General features: G+C 36.9%; 2 protein-coding genes across 2 annotated transcripts in view; one reads left to right on the forward strand and one right to left on the reverse strand.

The window, feature by feature from the left end:
- Window positions 1–905: 905 nt before the first annotated feature.
- LOC109063217 (G-protein coupled receptor 1-like) lies at window positions 906–8,403 on the reverse strand. The gene is made up of 3 exons (XM_042730702.1): window positions 8,251–8,403; window positions 7,235–7,339; window positions 906–4,010 (listed from the first exon to the last, which is right to left on the reverse strand). The coding sequence occupies exon 3, from the start codon at window positions 4,007–4,009 to the stop codon at window positions 2,939–2,941; it is 1,071 nt and encodes a 356-aa protein (XP_042586636.1). The 5' UTR covers window position 4,010; window positions 7,235–7,339; window positions 8,251–8,403; the 3' UTR covers window positions 906–2,938.
- Window positions 8,404–11,147: 2,744 nt separating this feature from the next.
- LOC109066852 (disintegrin and metalloproteinase domain-containing protein 23) overlaps window positions 11,148–19,311 on the forward strand; it is a 32,704-nt gene continuing 24,540 nt past the window's right edge. The window contains exons 1-3 of the mRNA XM_042730703.1: window positions 11,148–11,578; window positions 13,477–13,688; window positions 14,869–14,945. Of these exons, the coding sequence (XP_042586637.1) occupies window positions 11,497–11,578; window positions 13,477–13,688; window positions 14,869–14,945 (371 nt within the window). The 5' untranslated portion in view covers window positions 11,148–11,496. The remainder of the gene's footprint in view (window positions 11,579–13,476; window positions 13,689–14,868; window positions 14,946–19,311) is intronic.

Here is a 19,311-nt window from a genome sequence, read left to right on the forward strand (position 1 = left end):
CTATAAGTTGATGATCATCCTTTTCAAAAGGCTGAGCAATTCTTGAAGATGAAAAACTTTTTAAGCCCTATTTTGTAAAGCACCAAGGATCTGTTATAAGACTGAAAACTCCAATTAAGGCAAAAAAAAAAAATTATTCAACATTCCAGTTGTTGTTCAAGACTTCTCCGTTGGCACATCAATTTGTAGGAAAAATACTGCTTTGCTCATCTCGAAAAACTTGGAAATCTGGCCTCCATTTCTTTGCCAGATTTCAATCAAGCCAATGTAATGGAATTTCCTGCATTTGGTTGCAAAATTCACTGGCAAAGTCAGAAGCTAACAATCTGCATCACTTTTTGTCTTAGAGCATGTCCAACATTTTGTGGAATAGATTTTGTACAGTTTTTAAAAACAGTACTTAATGATAAGAGCAGCACACTGGCTCATCTTGCTCCACTGTCACAGTCTGCTGCTTTGTTATTTATTTATTAGTTATTCTAACCTTTAACCGACCAGCACAACAGCAACACTTATGACGTGAGTTTGGGGGCAGGACTATCTGTTTGAACAACCAATGGTAGACGAGGGGAGTGTTTCAGAAACCATTCTGAAAACACTTGGTGAGGCTAATGGTGTGCAATCAATTTTAAATTGATTCCTTTCATTGCACTGCACACACACTCTTTTTCTCTGTTTAAGGGTGAGGAGATGCAAACTCTAAACAGATGTAAATCTTGTCACGTGGCATGAATACGAATGTGTGCTTTAGTGCCTCCTCTGTACAGTGCAAAACCCGGCCGCTTGTTGAGTTTTGTTTGTCTAATGTTATGGATGGGACGTGTCGAGTGGCTCTTTGTGAATGCAGGTTTTGTATGTAGTGTAGTATTTTGTCATTCAGTCATTCATGTAATGTTTTTTTTTTGTTGTTTTTGTTGTCTTATTGTTAAACCCACTGTTGCCACTGCCCTATTTCTAGCTTCATTCCTTGGCTTGTGTCTTGGCAGTTTGGCTCTTTTATTTCCTTCTTTTTAAATTTGGCTAACATTGAATGATTGTGTAACTCCAAAGCAACAAGCAAAGGGGAACCCAATAACCTGCTGCGTGGATTTTCACTAAACTTCGGTATGTTGGAGATAAACAGAGCTTAAATAAAAGGTTTTTGTTATAGCTTGGACATTTAAATTTTAAAAATGTGGGTTTTTTTTTTTGTAAAGTAAAATACTTTCTCCTATCCTAGCATCAATACAAACTCTGTTTGGGACAGGACTAAAAAACAAACAGATTTTGACAATATTTCGACAATTCTGTTTTTCAATGCTATTAAAACAGGCATTTTGGCTCAAAAAGACTTAATTCCACAGAAAAAAAAAATAAGCAGAAGTGAAAATTCTCAGTCCCAAACGATCTTGATAAAAATGATATCTGACACTGTGGTGTAACTTAGGTATGAGGGTTCAAACATGCAAGAACTGAGTGTGGAAAACTGGTCATTGTTTAAACATGTGCGTCTAACTTTTTCAGATATGCTCATAGTTTAGTTTTTAGTGTAAACAAGACAAAACTCTACATCTGTAAACGGTGTAGCTCTGATTTCGATGGAAATGTTTTTGTGTTCCTCTAGCTGTAGCCATTAATTAAAACATTAGGCTACATTTTTATCAGCTCTGTGCTTTTTTTTCTTCTTCTTTTTTTGTATTTTTGTCAGCTACTTTTTGACTTTTATACAGTATATTTCTAGTAAATAAAGAGAACTAAATTGATGAATCATCATACAAAATATGTGGTTAAAATGTGACCTGTCTTATAGTACACTGAAAGTTATCTGTAGAGTTTAAAAAAAAAAAAAAAAAAAAAAAAAAACACTTTTTACTTATAGGAAATACACAGATTTTAATGCACGTTACATTTGTGTGATAATGCTGAACCCCCCCACCCCCACCCCTCCCCCCCAAAAAATAATACTTTTGACTCATCCCTCATTTCCATAAAAAACCAAGGCTATAATGAGGCATAATGGAAGTGAATGATGCTTAAAAATTTTAAAAGCTGATAAAACTTCAATTCATTTTTGTAGCTGTTTTGGAGTTTTAAGTTTCATTGTCATGGCAACAAAGTTGTAAAATTAGATTTAACTTTACATAGAGAAAAGTTGGTAATTGATATTTCTCACTAAATACATATTAATATGCATATTGCTTACATATTTAGAGTATACTATTGAAACACTGAGTAATTTAATGTTTCAGGGTTGATCCAATTCACTTACAATGTAAGTTCCTCACTGTAACTCAGATTTTTGCTATTTGTTTTATTTTTGCTTTTATTTAATAATTTAGAGATAAAGCAGTATAATTCTAAAACATTAGCATTAGCGAGTTTATTGATTCAGTGAAGTGCATACAAACGACATGATAATGCATTGAAATTTAAACAAAGTCCTTTCAAACAGAGCTGAAATATCCCTCATCCAACTCTCAGAGATGTGCAGAAATAATTTGCAGAGAAAAGTATATTGATTATTTTCTTATGGTTACAGGTAAAACTATATATGTTTTTTTTTTAACTGTACGACATAAAATAGATGATGCATTAAAGGGATAGTTCACCCAAAAATGAAAATTTGATGTTTATCTGCTTACCCCCAGGGCATCCGAGATGTAGGTAACTTTGTTTTCCATTCACTTCTACTATATGACAGACAGACTGCAACGGTTTGAGCTAAAAATCTTGGTTTGTGTTCTACTGAAGAAACAAAGTCACCTACATCTTGGATGCCCTGGGGGTTAGCAGATAAACATAAATTTTTCATTTCTGGTTGAACTATCCCTTTAAATACACATTTAATGTAATGTGCTATATAAGAAATGAAAGCCAGTATTTCCCAACCACTTTGTCAAAATCCAGTTGGAGCTCTAGAAGTTTCATTTCAAAGGTTCAGGGGTGATCTCTGAGCTGCTCAGACGGAGGAGTTGGCCGTGGGTTCTTCAGGAGAGCAGCTGGGCAGTGGCGAGTCTAACTCCGTCGCAGACACAGACTGACTCAGCTCCCTCAGCGAGCGCTTGGTGAAGTTCAAAAACGACCTCCTCACCAGTTTACGCACCTTCTTGGTAAGCAGTACGTACAGAATGGGGTTGACGCAGCTGTTGAAGAAGGCCAGGCTGGTGGCGAGTGGGAAGCCCACGATGAGCACGGAGTGCAGGTAGGTGGTGTGATGCATGCTCAGCTCCATCAGGCTGAACGTGTGAAACGGCACCCAACACAAGAAGAAAGCAAGAATCACGGCAGAGACGGTTCTGGAGAAGCTGGTGAAGCGTACCGAGTCGGATTGGCGCATCTTAATAGCCAGCAGGACGCCGCTGATGGTGATGGTTGCAAACGGAAGCAGAAAGCCCACGGCGGTGCGCATCGACACCATCGCAATGTGCCTCACCGCTATCATGTGCCTGCTCTCATCGTGGAAGTTATTAAAACACACAACCTTCCCTTTGTGCTGGATCACGTCACGGAATATCAGGGCCGGACAGCTTAGACAGCAGGACGTGATCCAAATCAGCGCACACACCCACCATGCCCTCCGGATGTTTCGATACCTTTCCGACCAGCTCAGGTGGACCAGTGAGATGTAGCGATCCAAGCTCAGGACGGTCAGAAACAGCACGCTGGCGTACATGTTCATGGTGCACACGAACGAGTTCAGCTTGCATATGGTCTTCCCGAAGAGCCAGTGAAAGTCTCGCAGCACGTAGTCGATGGAGAACGGCAGGAAGACCACAAACACAAAGTCAGCGATGGCCAGATTCTGCAGCCAAACACTGTTCACGGTCCGTTTGCTTTTGAAGGCAGTCACCCAGATGACCAGGCCGTTCCCGATTACTCCCAGAGTAAACGCCAGGCTGTAGATGATCACTGATATGATGTGAAGAGCTTCTCTCTGAGCGTAGCCTCCAGGCTTGGTCTCCTCCACGTATCCATAGTCCATGTATTCATAAGTGTTGTTTACATAGTCCCTGCCTTCCTGGGTCATCATTCTATAAACAAAATCACAAATAAGATTTCTTTAATATCTATTGTGAGATTAATGAGATTAAATGGAGAGCAAATGGAGATTTTTGCTTAAAGTTGAAGTTGACTCCCTGACTTGACACTGGTCAGTTAAACAGTTAACCCCGCCCCACTGTCACACCATTGGTTGAGCCAATGCTACTGTGTTGGGCTGCTTGGGATGATCAAGCAAATATATTACCTAGGCTCATTCGAGAACTATGGCGATATTTCTGCAAAGCGATATGAAGAGTTCATTTGCAAAAAATGATACTTCGGGGGATGTTTTCTTTATCCTGCATTCCAAATAATATCAATCAAACTGCAGTTGGGTTGTTTTGATTAAATAATGACTAAAAAATACAGTTAACTAACACAATAAAACACAATAAAAACATGATTACACAGTAAAAAACATGATTTATGAAAATTAATGAAAACTGAGTTATCTGCTTTTGCAAATAAACTCTTTATATAATGTTGCTTCTTGCACGTTTTCCCACAAGTTTAAAGTGAAGTGTCTAGTGAGTGACGCTAAAAGTGCTTTCGTTTGCGAAACAGTTGTACGTGAATCCTGCAACATTTTATAACGTCGGTTGTTGTACTTATTGTAAAATTTTAGAAACGTCAAAGTCAATGCACTTGAAGTTTAATGCTCACGTTTGAAAATAACTTGTTGTAGTCCCTACCAGCCGTTTTTGTAGGCATTAAACTGCCAGAATTTTAAAAGGCAATATCTCCGTTTGCATTGAACTTTCATCTTCGTAACTTTGCACACATTGTTTATGTTTGTGTCAACATTACACACTAACTAACGTTAAAAAAGTGAAATCGCAATCAACCACCCCTTTAAAATATTTTTTTTAGCTCAATACACTTTTTTTTCAACATTGTTTTTTTATTAATTTTATTACAAAACCCCCATGAACACTACAGAATATCAATTATATAACATTGCAGAGTATACTTTCCCACCCCTACATTTATCAGACAGAAAAAAACATATATAAAGATAATAAAATTACATTCACCAATGTAAAAAAACAATATATATATATATATATATACATATATATATCTATATATATATATATATATATATATATATCTATATATATATATATATATAAAAGTTTCAAATTACAGTCATCATTATATAACATTCCACTTTATCTATCTATTTACAAATTGCCTAAAAGGGGACCACACCTTTTTAAAAACCTCTGCTTTACCTCTTACTGCATATGTTAATTTTTCAAGAGCAAGGTTATCAGACATTTCTTTAAGCCACTGTGAACGGACAGGTCTTTGGATGTTTTTCCATACTGAAGCAATAACACGTTTAGCTTGTATTAAACTGAAATCTATTAACTTCTTTTTACTTGCATTTACTGACATACTTTCAGGATATATATGTAAATAACAAAGCTTTGATTCCAAGGGAATATTTTCTCCAGTCATTTCACAGACCACACCAAGAACCCCCTTCCAGAACATCTGCAGCTCCCTACACTCCCACATACAATGAAACAATGTGCCAATTTCATCTTTACATTTTGTACAACTATCCGGAATGTTAGAATTAATCCTATGTAATTTGACAGGGGTAATGTATGTCCTCATCATCCATTTGTATTGTAGTAATCTACACCTAGTATTAATAGATTGGGTTTGAGCTGAAAGACAGGCAATACTCTCATTCCTCCACAGTGATATCCACCTGAAGGTGAGCCAACTTTTTGTTGTTCTAAAATAGAGTGTTGGGGTTCCGAATAGGTTTTAATTCTTGAATATATATAACTTCTAATTTGAAGGTATTTAAAAAAGTGTTTTTGTGGAAGATTATATATTGTAACCAACTGCTGAAAGGTCAAGAGTGTACCTCCTTCATATAAGTTTTGTACCATACTTAATCCTTTCTTCTGCCAGTTTTTAAACCCCATATCATTTCTTCCAGGGATAAAATAGTTATTGCCCCATATTGGTGAGAAGGGAGAGATGGATATTGTCTTCTACAAAAATGATTGGGCCTCATGCGAAACTGATAGAGTATTTCTAAGGAAGGGATTAAGAGTGGATTTTTTAAGTATGTTAACTTCTGCAGAGTATATATTAGATTGTAAGGGGAGTGACAATTCTTCTTTCTCAATATCAACCCAGGATGGGTGGTCTGTGGAGAAGTAAAACACAACTGTTCGGAGTAGTATAATATAATTTTATGTTTGGCACTTGAAGCCCTCCTCGATCATATGGTAGGTAGAGGAGGGATAGACGTAGCCAAGGTCATTGTTATTACATATGAACCTGGTAAAGGCTTTTTTGAGGGTAGAAAGAGAGTATCAGGTAGTGGAAGAGGAATAGATTGAAAAAGGTATAGAAATTTAGGTAAGATCGACATTTTAATTATGTTTATACGTCCCGCTAAGGAAATAGGCATTGTGCTCCACTTGTCCAAAGATTCCATAACTCCCTTCAGCAAGCTCAATACATTTACTATATGATAACAACTGTCTCATTTGTATCTATTGTTATTCCATCTAAGGGATTTTAAGACTTTAAGGAGGAAAATATAAAACAAATTTGGCACATAGTCAAAAAATAACAGATTTCCTATATGTTAATAGAAATGAACCAATAAATATGCAATTCCCCAATCAATTCTGAATTGGAAACAGTAACTATGAACCAGGGAAACTAGAAACTCATTTTGGAGCACATCTCTGAGTGACTTATTTCTGGTAACCTATTATCGGCACCTGAAGAAGCCTTCTATCGAGCTTTAAGCAGTCCAGACCTGACTGAGTGAGAACGGACATCGGTGTAGGATTCCCGAGACCGCTGATGACATCTCCCAATCTCCCAGAGGTAAGAGCAAATCTACTGATTTGGAACTGATTTTTGGTATGGTAGAAAAGTAAATCAGAGGTTTTGGGTATTCAAATGGTTAAAAATACAACAAATAAGCCACTTGAGTTATTAAAGAGCCACACCTGAGCGAGCATTTTCCTCTGTGAACCGCACAGAAGTATTTTAACAGACACACAGACATATAACAGAGTCTCTTTACTTTATGTCTACAACATGAAAATATTGAACATGCTATTCTCTCTGAGTAAGCCTAGATCGAAATTGATCCCAGATTTTGCTACACTATAAAGGCGCCTCAATCCAAATACACTTTTTGAAAGACATTTCAGAGTTCGAGAATTACCTGACAGCGTCCTGCTCACAGACTTCAGCTCCTCTGCAAGAATTCCTGTGTCGATTTCACAAAAAGATTTGTGATATCCCTGATGGGCGTTTCTCTGTTTTTGTTCTGGCAGTAGAATGAGAGAGAGAGAGGAAGAGAGAGAGGGGGCAAGAGAGGTGAAGAAGGAGTGAAAATAAAGGATGTGTACTGAGTATGGCACTTCCAAACACACACACACACACACATTTGTCCCTTTATAAAATCATTCCCTTGTTTTGTTTGCTGCCCTGGGGTCTGTGGTCAGAGTTTCGCCAGCATGCGCACAGAAGGTTTTTATGATTCTGCTCTGTCACTAACTCACAAGCCTCTCACTCAACAGGAATGTTTCTCTGCAGGATCTTTCCATATGTGCTTCCAGAGGACTTTATGATCCTAATGAGAGATGTATGATTATTCTCTCTCTGGAAATGTGATCTATTAAGAAATGTGACTGCAATTAGGACGGAGTCAACACAAATTAGCTCATGTCACAACTGAGCTGTCATTGCATGCAAACAGTGCAATGAGAAACAAATGATATTATATAGTAGGCTAATTATGACACGCCGCTGCAGAATGAATCAAAACGTGAGCAATAAGGATATACATGTTTTCATAACCTGCCCTGCCAAATAAAATCAGAACCCAAACAAGGTTTCAGGTGTGATGCCACTGAAACACCTTTTTAAGTCTCTCAAAGAACTTTACATTTACTGGTAGATCTTTACAAAACCATTAGACAAGAAAAAAAAAAAATAATAAATCAACATCTAATAAATCTAAAACGTCAAGAACTTTTGTTGTTGTTGTTTTTGCCAAATTTAAAGTGATATAAAAAAATCGACTGAAGGACTTTCATTGTTTAATGAGTTTAATGCATTTAGTGCGTCTTTGGTAAATCAACTGGAAAACAGTTAACCTAACAGTTCTTAACAGGAATACAGTTAATAAAGTAGTTAAATAAAATAAAATATAACGTAATAAAAGCGTTACCATACCTTGCTTGTTGTCGAGGATGTTGTTTGCTATGTCGCAACCCCCAAATCTTTATGCAAATGCTTCCCCCATTTGTTGGAAGCTGTAAAGCCGTGTGAATTGTCGTCTTACACTACAGTCGTTGGAGTGGAGTTCAGTGCATGCAGTTCAGAGAGCTGTACGTCTCTCTCTCTCTCTCTCTCTCTCTCTCTCTCTCTCTCTCTCTCTCTCTCTCTGTGTGTGTGTGTGTGTGTGTCTCAGCACAGCAATGCACAACAGATGAGCGTTCATTTTTGACACAAATAAAACTGCATTTTTTGACAGGTAAATATATTTATAATGTATTTACATCCTCTAGACTTCTTTTGAGTCACAGTTGCTACAAAACATATTAAGCAGCACATCTAATTTCAGCACTGATACAGTAGCCTAATAGTGAGATATGCAGGTTACACTTTATTTTAAGGTGTCCTTGTTACAGCGTAATTATACATTTAAGTACTGAGTAATATTAATTAACTACTTGTACTGACTATATGGTTAGGGTTAGGATTTAGGGTTACTTTCATGTAATTATGCGTAACTATTGGTTATTATAATAGTAAGTATATGTTATTTGTGTAACAAGGACACCTTTAAATAAAGTGTTACTGAAATGTTTCTTGAGCTGCAAATCAGCATATCAGAATGATTTCTGAAGGATCATGTGATACTGAAGACTGGAGTAATGGTGCTGAAAATACAGCTTTGCATCACAGAAATGGCACTTTTTTTTTCTGAGAGTCTACCAGTTAATGCATTTTACAGACCTACTGTAGTCTCTTACATTAGCAGATATTAGCCTTTCACAGTTTATAGTTCTTTTAGTGTATACAAATGACCTACATATGTCTGTGGTTTGTAACCAGCTCTAATCTTTGCAATCTGTCAGTACACAGATCTATATGTTGGGCAACCACTGCCCCCTGCTGCAGTTCAGTATGGTCTTACATGAACAGGATGTTTATGTGATTTAATTCAAAGCTTAAGGGATGCATGTGAGTCACTTCCTATGCCTTGGCTTAGGAACTGCAGATGTAGAGCTAAATCTAAACGTTGTTGATTAAATAACTCATAGGCCTTCATGGACACCAAAAATTTCTCAACATTTCCGTTAATTTGTAAAATATTTTGCCTTAGGTTATGCTTTCAGCTACTATAAGTGTCTAATACCATTTCTGTCATATTTCCCCCCATATTGCAACAAACTTTTGTAGATTTTCCCCTAAAATCAGCCCTAAAAAGCTGTTTATGTTAGAAAGCGCCTGCTGTTCTAACCCAACATAACAATCGCTTATAGTAACTTTCACACTTCAAAGAAAAAAAAAAAGTGAATATCTGGCAGGTAACTAGTGCAGTTTTGCTGTGACTTGTTTTAAATCATGTATTAATTAATAATCATGTTTCAAGGTGTGATGATGGCTGTGGCTTGTGAGCAAGTGTGAAGTAAACAGGCTGTTCTGTGGAAATGAGGTCAGCGTGGGCGTCTGAACTTGGAACGAAGGGGTCGTAGTTTAAGGCCGTGGACAACATCTGAACACCAAGATCTTGAAGATTGATCACAAAGACTGAATTTTGTTTTCATTTCTTTTACACTGGCTCTTGTTGTCGTGCATATTTTAATGTTTGGTATATTCATTCATTAAGTTTCATAAGGATTGAACCCCATTTTGCACATCTGATTCTGATATGATGTCTTTGTTTCCTGCCTTTGGATTCAGAAGTAAATGGTTCATTATTATTCTAGTGAATGAGTCAGCATGCCAACAGAAATAGATAACCACCTTAAATATAACACATGGTTTTGATCTTCTAGACTGCACTTTAAAGGGCAAATTCCCTATTAAAATGACATAAATATATGACTCAATAAGACACCATCGCAGTTGACCAACAGATGGTTAACAAACTGGAACAATGTCAGTGTTCTTGTGCTAAAAAATTTAGATTTTTTTATCTGATCCATTGTTGCATCAAAATACATCACAATCACAAACTATGCATCACATTTGACTGTTTTGAAACCTTAACATGATTTGCCTCAGAGGACTTTGTCATCATATAATGTGTGTATGACACCCCCTGAACTGCTGTCACAACTTCTTTCATCCCAGTTTAGGATGAACTGGGATGCATTTTTTAATAGTAGCCAGACCTTCTTCTGTGTTGATGTAACATGCTGTGAGCATGAAGTAAAAGATGAACGTGACATAAACATGCAATACTGAAAACCTGGAATTTCCCCCAAAATTTCAAAATGTACATCAACCTTATAGATTTACCATAGTGAATCAGGGTAAGGCAATAGCATGGATTCAAAAACAGTTTTGTTCAGTGTGTAGTCACTCAAAAATGTTAATTTTTACAACAAAAAATCTTCTGAAGTGTAACTTTGACATGTTTTATGTCAGTCTTTATGAATGAGTCGTTGAATTACTCACTCAACCGATTTGTTCAAACACACTGATTCTTTCAGTAACAAAACAGTATTATGCCAGGAATGCTGCAACAGTTAAAAGTTGTTGGACTTTCTTTTTTTATGGGGGGTTGGGTTATTGAGGAACTAATTGAACTCTTGAACTCATAAATTTTCTGTGTCTTTTCAGCATGATTGTAATTTCCTGTGGCTGAATATTATGCCCGGCAGATATTTAGAACAAACATATTACAAAGACAGTGGCATAACAACCTCAGTTCAGACCTTCAGCATAAGAATTTCAGGGTCATCATGACTGTAACCCTGGTAGCTATACAGTACATACTTATGCATGAAATTATACCTAGACCATAAATTTTACATACTGTATACTGCCGAACAGAAATTTTACAGAATAGGGTTCTTGAAGTAGTATGGGGGGAGAGAGAGAGAGAGAGAGAGAGAGAGAGAGAGAGAGTATAGAACTCTGGATTACATTATTCGAAGATATATGTTTATATGAACTGTGTACAATGCACGTATAATCTTATCAGTGCATAATGCATAATTACATGTATTTGAATTCTGTGTATCTTATGCTAATAAGTGTAGACATAGTGGATCAGCTGATATAGTGGGCAGATGCACGGCACCTGCGCGAGCGCATCATTATCTGGAGCGTGCTCGCGGAGATCTGGGGCTGGCCACCGCCTTCACTCGCTGCAGCATCAGGACCATCAAGGACGATGAGCCCCGAGCGAGTCACCGCATCAATGCGTTAATCTCGCGCTATTCCAAAGACCAGCTATGAATCATGAATGTGACATTACTTTCAAATCTGCTCGCGTGCATCCTCGCTTCCCGTCTCCATCCTACCGTGGCGTCAGCGTCAGCCGGTGCGTACTTAACCTTAACTCAATCACTTTGCATTGAACTTGCACTTTCCTCCAGCGCGGAATCTGATGGTTGCGGTGTGTTTTGTAAAGGAATGCGATGTGCTTTTGTGAGTGTCCGGTGCGGGATGCGATCTGTGAGTTGTGCTTCTGCAAGGGCACCCTGTGTGAGCATGCGGAGGACAGCAGCAGTGTCCTGAGAGCGACAGAGACGCAAATGCTGTTTTACTGTGGCTCTGCTACTTGAGATGGTCTGAGCTCACAGAGAACACTGCAGATGTTCAGATGCGTCTGTTTCGTTTTGTTTGATAGAATTTAAATATTCAGTCTATAGTCCATCACAAATGACATATCGTTTGTTTCTACTAGACAAGGGTTAGGTTAAATGGAGAGCAAAATTAGACTATTGCTTGAAGCTTGCAGTGTCATGCGTGTTATTTTGAGAAACTGACTTTATAATCTCTCGTGAGTTTTAGAAAAGATCCCAAAAAATGTCTCAAACTGTGCTCATCTTAATATTAGCTGAACATTTCTCCTCAGATTCTTAATTCGTAATATTATTAATATAATATAAAATAAAATTATACATAATTATATGTATAAAGAAAAATTTTAAATTAATAGTGTTGCATTTATATCACATTATACAGTATGTGTGTGTGTGTGTATATATATATATATATATATATATATATATATATATGTATGTATATATATATGAACTAAAAATGTATTAGTCTGTTGATTCTGGTTTTATTTCTCTATCTATTTATTATTTTTTTCTGGTTTATAAACTATATATTAATATATAATATTGTATTACTATGTACTCTCTATTCTAACTAATTTTCTTCTTATTTAAAATGACCCTCTAACACATTCTCTATTCTTTTTTATTCTCTCTACTTGTTTTCTTTTTTATTTATTATAAAAAATGACCCTCTAATATAGCGTTCTCTATTAGTTTACTATTCTTTCGACTTTTCTTTGGTATTTATTTTTTTTAAAAGCCCCTCTAACATTGGCATTCATTTTATTCTGTGTGCTTTTTTTTTTTTTTTTTTTTTTTTTTTTTTTTAAGCTAACCAAGACTTGTCTCAGCACTTATATATCATTGCTCTTTTGCTGGTTATGATTGCTTCTATTGCCCTCATTTGTAATTCACTTTGGACAAAAGCAAAGCATCTGCTAAATGACTGAATGTAAATTTAATACTATATGTGTAAATGTCATATAAGAATACAAATAATTATTATTAATTAGTAATGAACTGACTCACAAATAATTTTAGTAACACTTTAGATTAGGGAACACATATTCACTATTAACTATGAGATTTCTCTCAAGAAACTCCTAATTTGCTTCATATTGATAGTAAGTAAGCTTGTAGTAGTTAAGTTTAGGTAGGCCTTTTCTTAAGAGATCTAGAATATGGTTATGCAGAACAGGGCATACATTATGTACTTTATAAGTACTAATAAACAGTCAACATGCTAGAAAAATGCATGTTTATAAGCAGCTAGTTAATAGTGAAAAGTGTTCCCTAAATCCCTGAAGTGTTAACATAATTTTACAACTCTATTTAATTTGAGTCTGGTTTATTTCACTTTAGGGAATGTTGACAACCAGTAATGCATCTTGTAGAGAGAGATTCCATTAAAATCCTTCAATAAGGCCCGAGGCAAGAGAGAATGCACTGCATTGTTATCATTTTATTGATATTATTAATAGTTTAAATATATGAAGCTTATACTGATTGTTTGTAGCTTGTGACGCATGTACTGTAGTCTGCATACATTATACCTGACACCAAAGTTTAATTTGAGGTTTCTCTGTGGTTCAGTGTCAGATTGGCCTGGTTTAGATGGCGTTAGCGAGTGTGTGTGCATGTGTGTTGTCAGTGTTGGAGGCTGAGATCCCCGGGGAGGCAGTGTCATTGCTGCTACAAAAGGATGATACTGCAGCGGGACAGACGCACAATGCCAGCGGGCCGCAGGAGTCAGAGCGAACACTCACATACCCCTCCCGCCTCATCTACTACCGGAATGAAACTTCAGAGAGCACCTACCATGACCTGAACACTCGCGCTAAGATTCCTGACCCACATGGACAGGTGAGAGCATTCAACCCAGCATCTCCTAATTATCAGGTTATATCATAGAAACCCTAAATCTAAATATAGCACAGCTGATGCAGGATTACATCACTTGTTCACCAGTGGATCCTCTGCAGTAAATGGGTGCCGTCAGAATGAAAGTCCAAACAGCTGATAAAAACATCACAATAATCCACAAGCGTTCCACACCACTCCAGTCCATCAGTTCACATCTTGTGACACAAATCCATCATTACGATGCTTTTAACTGCATTTTGAGTCCTTATATACATAACATTGTTTTCTCCGGTCTGAATTAGGAGAGAAATATGCACAGATCAAGCACTGCTTACAAGCCAAAACAGTCTAAAACAGCTCTATATAAATATTCAGTGGCCAGAAGCTGCGGCTTAAAGTTAAAACGTCTTAATGATAGAAATGATTAGAAACACAAAGCTTTTCACTTCACAGGATGGTAACTGATGGACTGGATTACTTTTGTATTATAGTGATTTCATGTAACTATTCCTTTAAGAAACAAAAATTGCCTCCTTCATGTATCCATGATCGACTACAGGCACTTTTTTTTTATGAATGACAACAACATGAATGATATCCCAGTAAGATGTACATTTCAAAGTCTTTAAAAATTAGGAGTGTGTCTCTAAAATTATGGCACACTCTTAATTTTATAATAATTGTTTTATTAATGATGCTAGAAATTCACCCCAAACATTTTATATATTACAGCACCATTTGATAAAACCTATTTCTTTATTTTTGTTTTGCTACTTTAATTGATTTAAATACAGCAAATGAAAGATATTTCATCTTGTGACCTCTCTTTTTTTTATTAACTTAATGGAAGCAAACCAAAAGATACGTTCGAAACAACTTCCCATTATAATGTACCATTCCAGATGAAAACAGAACTCTGACTGTGTCATCCACGTTTCAGCCAGTGCCGTGCCTTATTATGATAAGAAGATATGTTAGTGATTATTGCAGCCGCAAATGCCTTGACTATAATACTATGAACATAAGGCAGACATTGCTGTGGAATTGCTTCATATTGTTTTGAAAATACGCACATTTCCGATGACAGCTCGAGGGAATAGATCTGTAAACAGTGACGGTGGTTCATTCTAGCATCTGGTCTGATGCTAAATCTTGACTTTGACTTGACTTCCTTCAACAGGAGGTCCATCTCGCTCAGGCTTCATTTCAACTACAGGCCTTTGGATCACAATTCATTCTGGACCTCACATTAAACAAGTGAGTATTGCTGAGTTGCTGTTTCACTATATGTTCAGACTCTCACACATGACATGCGTTTGCTTCTCATGACTGTTGCTGTGCCAGACTATTGATGTGTTGTGTCTCTGCCAATCTAACACATGCACTTATGGGAATACAGAGCCTCTCTTCTGTGTTACTGGAAGCAAAGTTTCTGCGCTGGAATCCATTTCCATTCAGCTTCACGGAATTACACTGTAATTCTTTCTTTCTTTCTTTCTTTCTTTCTTTCTTTCTTTCTTTCTTTTTCTTTCTTTCTTTCTTTCTTTCTTTCTTTCTTTCTTTCTTTCTTTCTTTCTTTCTTTGTATTCAATATCAAGTGGTGTTGGCCGCCTGAATGGTAATCCCATTGTTGCAGGTTTTGTAACCAAAACTCTATACTGTAACTACACCCTTCAAAAATCTAAAAGCTCCAAAGCCAGACATTCATCTGAACATGTTTATGTGTGGTTAAAACACACTCACACGCACAGAACCCTGTGTGAGAAAGGGGTGCGCTTAAGGGGTGTTCACACAGAATGCGTATTTTATTCCAAAGTGCTTCTTTTCCATTGCTTTCCATCCGCATTAGCTGTGTTTGACTGTTGCTCTAGTGTCTTTGGCAGCATCTCACACATGAGCAACATGTTTTTAAGATGCCATGTCAAGTTAAAAGAATTTAAACTTTTACACGCAGTACAGCCCATCAATGACAATGCCAAAACACTGGACCAATCAGAAGTCCCTGAAGGCGGGGCAAGCATTGAGAGCTTTTGTTTACAGTAGCAAGTTGGCACTGCAGCTGTTTTATGTGACAGCAACATAGCAGAGAAAGCATTCATAGTGGCTGTGTCCGAATATAAAAAAATGTTTCAAGCGATTATCACAACCTGTTTCTTAAAAATAATAATAATAATAATAATAATAATAATAATAATAATAATAATAATAATAATAACAGCCTGATATTCTCTCTATTCTGCTGTTTGGCTATTTTCTGTTGTTTCCATTATTGCATCACATCTCAGAAATGCATCTCGAGACCACTCCGTCCTGCACTGTGCTTTTTTCAAAAACCATTTCTGGGCGCTGCGCCTCACGTTTTTGGACGGGTTCTGTGTGACCAGCCCCTTATTGTGCACTTGTGGTACATTTCCGTTCTTAAAAGTGTATATATAAAAAAAACTACTTGCAGAGAGTTTAAATTAAATAAAAAAATATTTACCGCCCCCCCAGAACACAATTCTGACAGAGGGGAAAACCATGGAAAATGCATTGGGCTAGTTTTGGGCTAGTTTTTAATAACAGTTAAGCTGTTTTTTTGTTTGTTTGTTTTTTGAAGACCTCTCAACCCTGGGCTCAAGCCAACTCAAAGCTGCATACTCACCAAAGCACAAGATGATAGGAGTGTCAGGGCTCTGTGACAGGACCCTGACATTAACAGTAAATTATTTGTATACTAAGTACTCTTTTAAAGGGGTCATCGGATGCCCATTTCCCACAAGCTGATATGATTCTTTAGAGTCTTAATGAAAGGTCTGTAACATACTTTGGTTAAAATTTCTCAATGGTAGTGTAAAAAACACCCTTTCTACCTTCTCAAAACCAGCTCTGTTCATAGTGAGCCGAATTTTGCATCCGATGACCCCTTTAAAAGTAAGTGTGCTTTTGCACCAATGATTTCTCTGGAAATTATACTTCCAATTAGAAAAAAAATGTAATTATTAGTATTAAGTGCTTGCTAAGGCATACTATTGCTCAAAGGTTAATTTGTGTTGAGGACACTGATGATTTTGCAAATCAGTGCTATTACTTTTCTGAGCAATTTGATCTTTGAATTTTCATTTTGCTAAGATAAATACGAAGAAAAAGTCATTAAATAAGTGATCCAAGTAAAAAAAAAAAAAAAAAAAAATCCTGGCTTAAGTCACCTTGCAGATTGTGGTTGCCGATTCTGACCCGAGTCCCGCAAGACTAAAAATACTGTAATTGTCAAAGAGGAGTGGTTTCTGTCTGTCAGACTGTTTGATTGATATGCGGTTTACCTCCCAGACTTGCTGTCTGTCTCTCTCTCTCTCTTTCTCTCTCTCTCTCGCTTTGCCTCTGTGTGTGTGTGTGTGTGTGTGTGTGTGTGGCCGGTGTTGTGCGGCAGTCTTGATCTAAATATAGCCGTCCCACAGCATGCAGCCGAGTGACTGTAGCTCAGAGAATCCCACTCAGGATGCACCTGTAAAACATCACTCATCACATCCCTCCATCCCAGCCTCGCCCTGCTCCCCTGTCCTCCTCTCCTCACCCCCAGCAGCTGCGGGACGCTTCAGCACGCATGCTTCCTGTGACCGAATAAGATTCATTGTGGTGACATGCTGAGGCGTTATACCGTATAACTTTGAACTGTGTTAAGTTTGGTGTGTCTTGATTCTGGAGAATAGAGCTGGTCAGTTCCTATTAACATTTGAGCATATAATTAGCATTTTTAGCATGGGTTCCCACCGGAATTTCAAATGGGTTTTAGAATGGCAAACAGCTCTGAATTTATAAATAAAATAATAAGATTACTTAAATAGATTCTAGTCAAGTCGCTAAATAAGGATCACAAATACCGCAAAGATGTGAGTTAGTGAATCGGAAAGCGGCTGTAGTCCTTCAGTTTTTCCCTAAAACATGAAATCATAAACAGTTTTATGCTGTGGGACTTTAAAATCAGCTTTGTAATGTTTGAAAGTCTAATAACTTCCTCTTTGTTGCTACAATCAGCGAGGCCACACAGAAATGTTGATTTAACCCTCCTAATTTAATGTTAGTGTGAGAAAGGTTAAGGCAATAATAGCAAAAAGCAATAGATTGAAAGAAGAAGTGTTGAACAAGGTGTTTTTGTAGGAATACTCAAGTTACTTTATCAGTTCATGCTGGATTAGTGTGGAAACTGGGTCAATAGCATTGTTAGATCAAGGCCAAGCACAGGCAGGGAAGGGTGAAGTACCTACAGTTCTTTATATCACATTGTGTCCTGTTTTTCCCTCACACTAGCCTAACCCGCCCCCACACCTCCACTAATGCTAAAAGTAGTCTAATATTCAGATCCGAGCCTTCAGACTCTGCCGCAACCCTGTTTGCTCCCAAGCTAACCTGCACTGTGTGCTTGAGTCATTTTCCACAAGGTTACAGGAAAACGCCGTTCTGGCAGAAAGTGGCCTCTGTTGAAGTGAGCAGTCAGCTAAGAGTGAGAGAGCTAGCGCGGTTTGTGCATATTTGTGTGTTCTTCCTCGCTGACTCCAGTCGAGGCTTGTGATGATTAAAGGACGCTGAAGGTGAATCAGTGTCATCTCCTGACACACACTGAACACTGCCTACCTCTATTTCACACAAATACTGACACCAACGGATGTGAAGATCAGTCTAAAACACCTCTTAGATTGCTCTCTTTTGACAGAACGCAACAGACGTACAGCTACAGTATGCTGTACTGTATGAATATAGTCAAGCAGAATATAAATACTAATAAACAGCTAATATGATAATAATAGGCATGCTAACAAGCAACTAGTTACTAGTGAGAATTGGTCCCTATACTAAATTGTTACCCATATTTATTGCTGTATAATACATGCAATGTATACGAACAACATATGGTAACATTTTAGATTAGGGAAGACAAATTCACTATTAAGTAGCTCCTTTTAGGGCTTGGTGAACATTAGACACTTTAAGGTGCTAATTTTCACTGTTAACTATTAGCTGCGACTTTTGCCTCAATAAACACCTAATTTGCTGTTTATTTTATGTGAGTAAGTTAGTTCATTTTAGGTCATAAAATGTGGTCATGCAGAATAAGACATTAATATGTCATTTATAAGTATTAATAAACAGCCAATATTAATATACATGCTAGTAATATACATAGGTCTTTTAAATAAAGTGTCACTGACATACAAAAAACTTTAAAAAGACATCTACTCACTACCACAAGGATGTGTGTTTTCAAGTTTAATGAATCGAACATCAGTTGTAGTTCTTCAGTTTTTCCCAAAAGCCAGTAACCTAGTAATATGCCAGTAATATGTGATATGCATGCTAATAGGCAAAAATTGTAAATGGAATAATAATTATAAAAGATTGACCCTTATGACTGGTTTTGTGGTCCAGGGTCACATATGTGTATGTCCGATTATAATTTTTATTTTATTTTATTATTTATTCATTCTTTTCTTTTCTTTAGTTTATTTATTTGTTTTAAATAGCCTTTTGTGAACTCTATTTACAAATATAGAGATATATTATGCAAAAAATAATAATAACAAGAAGTTAAATTTGTAATTATATCACATTGTTCTATACACAGTGAGTCTGAGTGAAAGCCTTTGAG

Source organism: Cyprinus carpio, chromosome B9 (genome assembly GCF_018340385.1).
Source record: "Cyprinus carpio isolate SPL01 chromosome B9, ASM1834038v1, whole genome shotgun sequence".
In the NCBI taxonomy this organism is placed as follows: domain Eukaryota; kingdom Metazoa; phylum Chordata; class Actinopteri; order Cypriniformes; family Cyprinidae; genus Cyprinus; species Cyprinus carpio.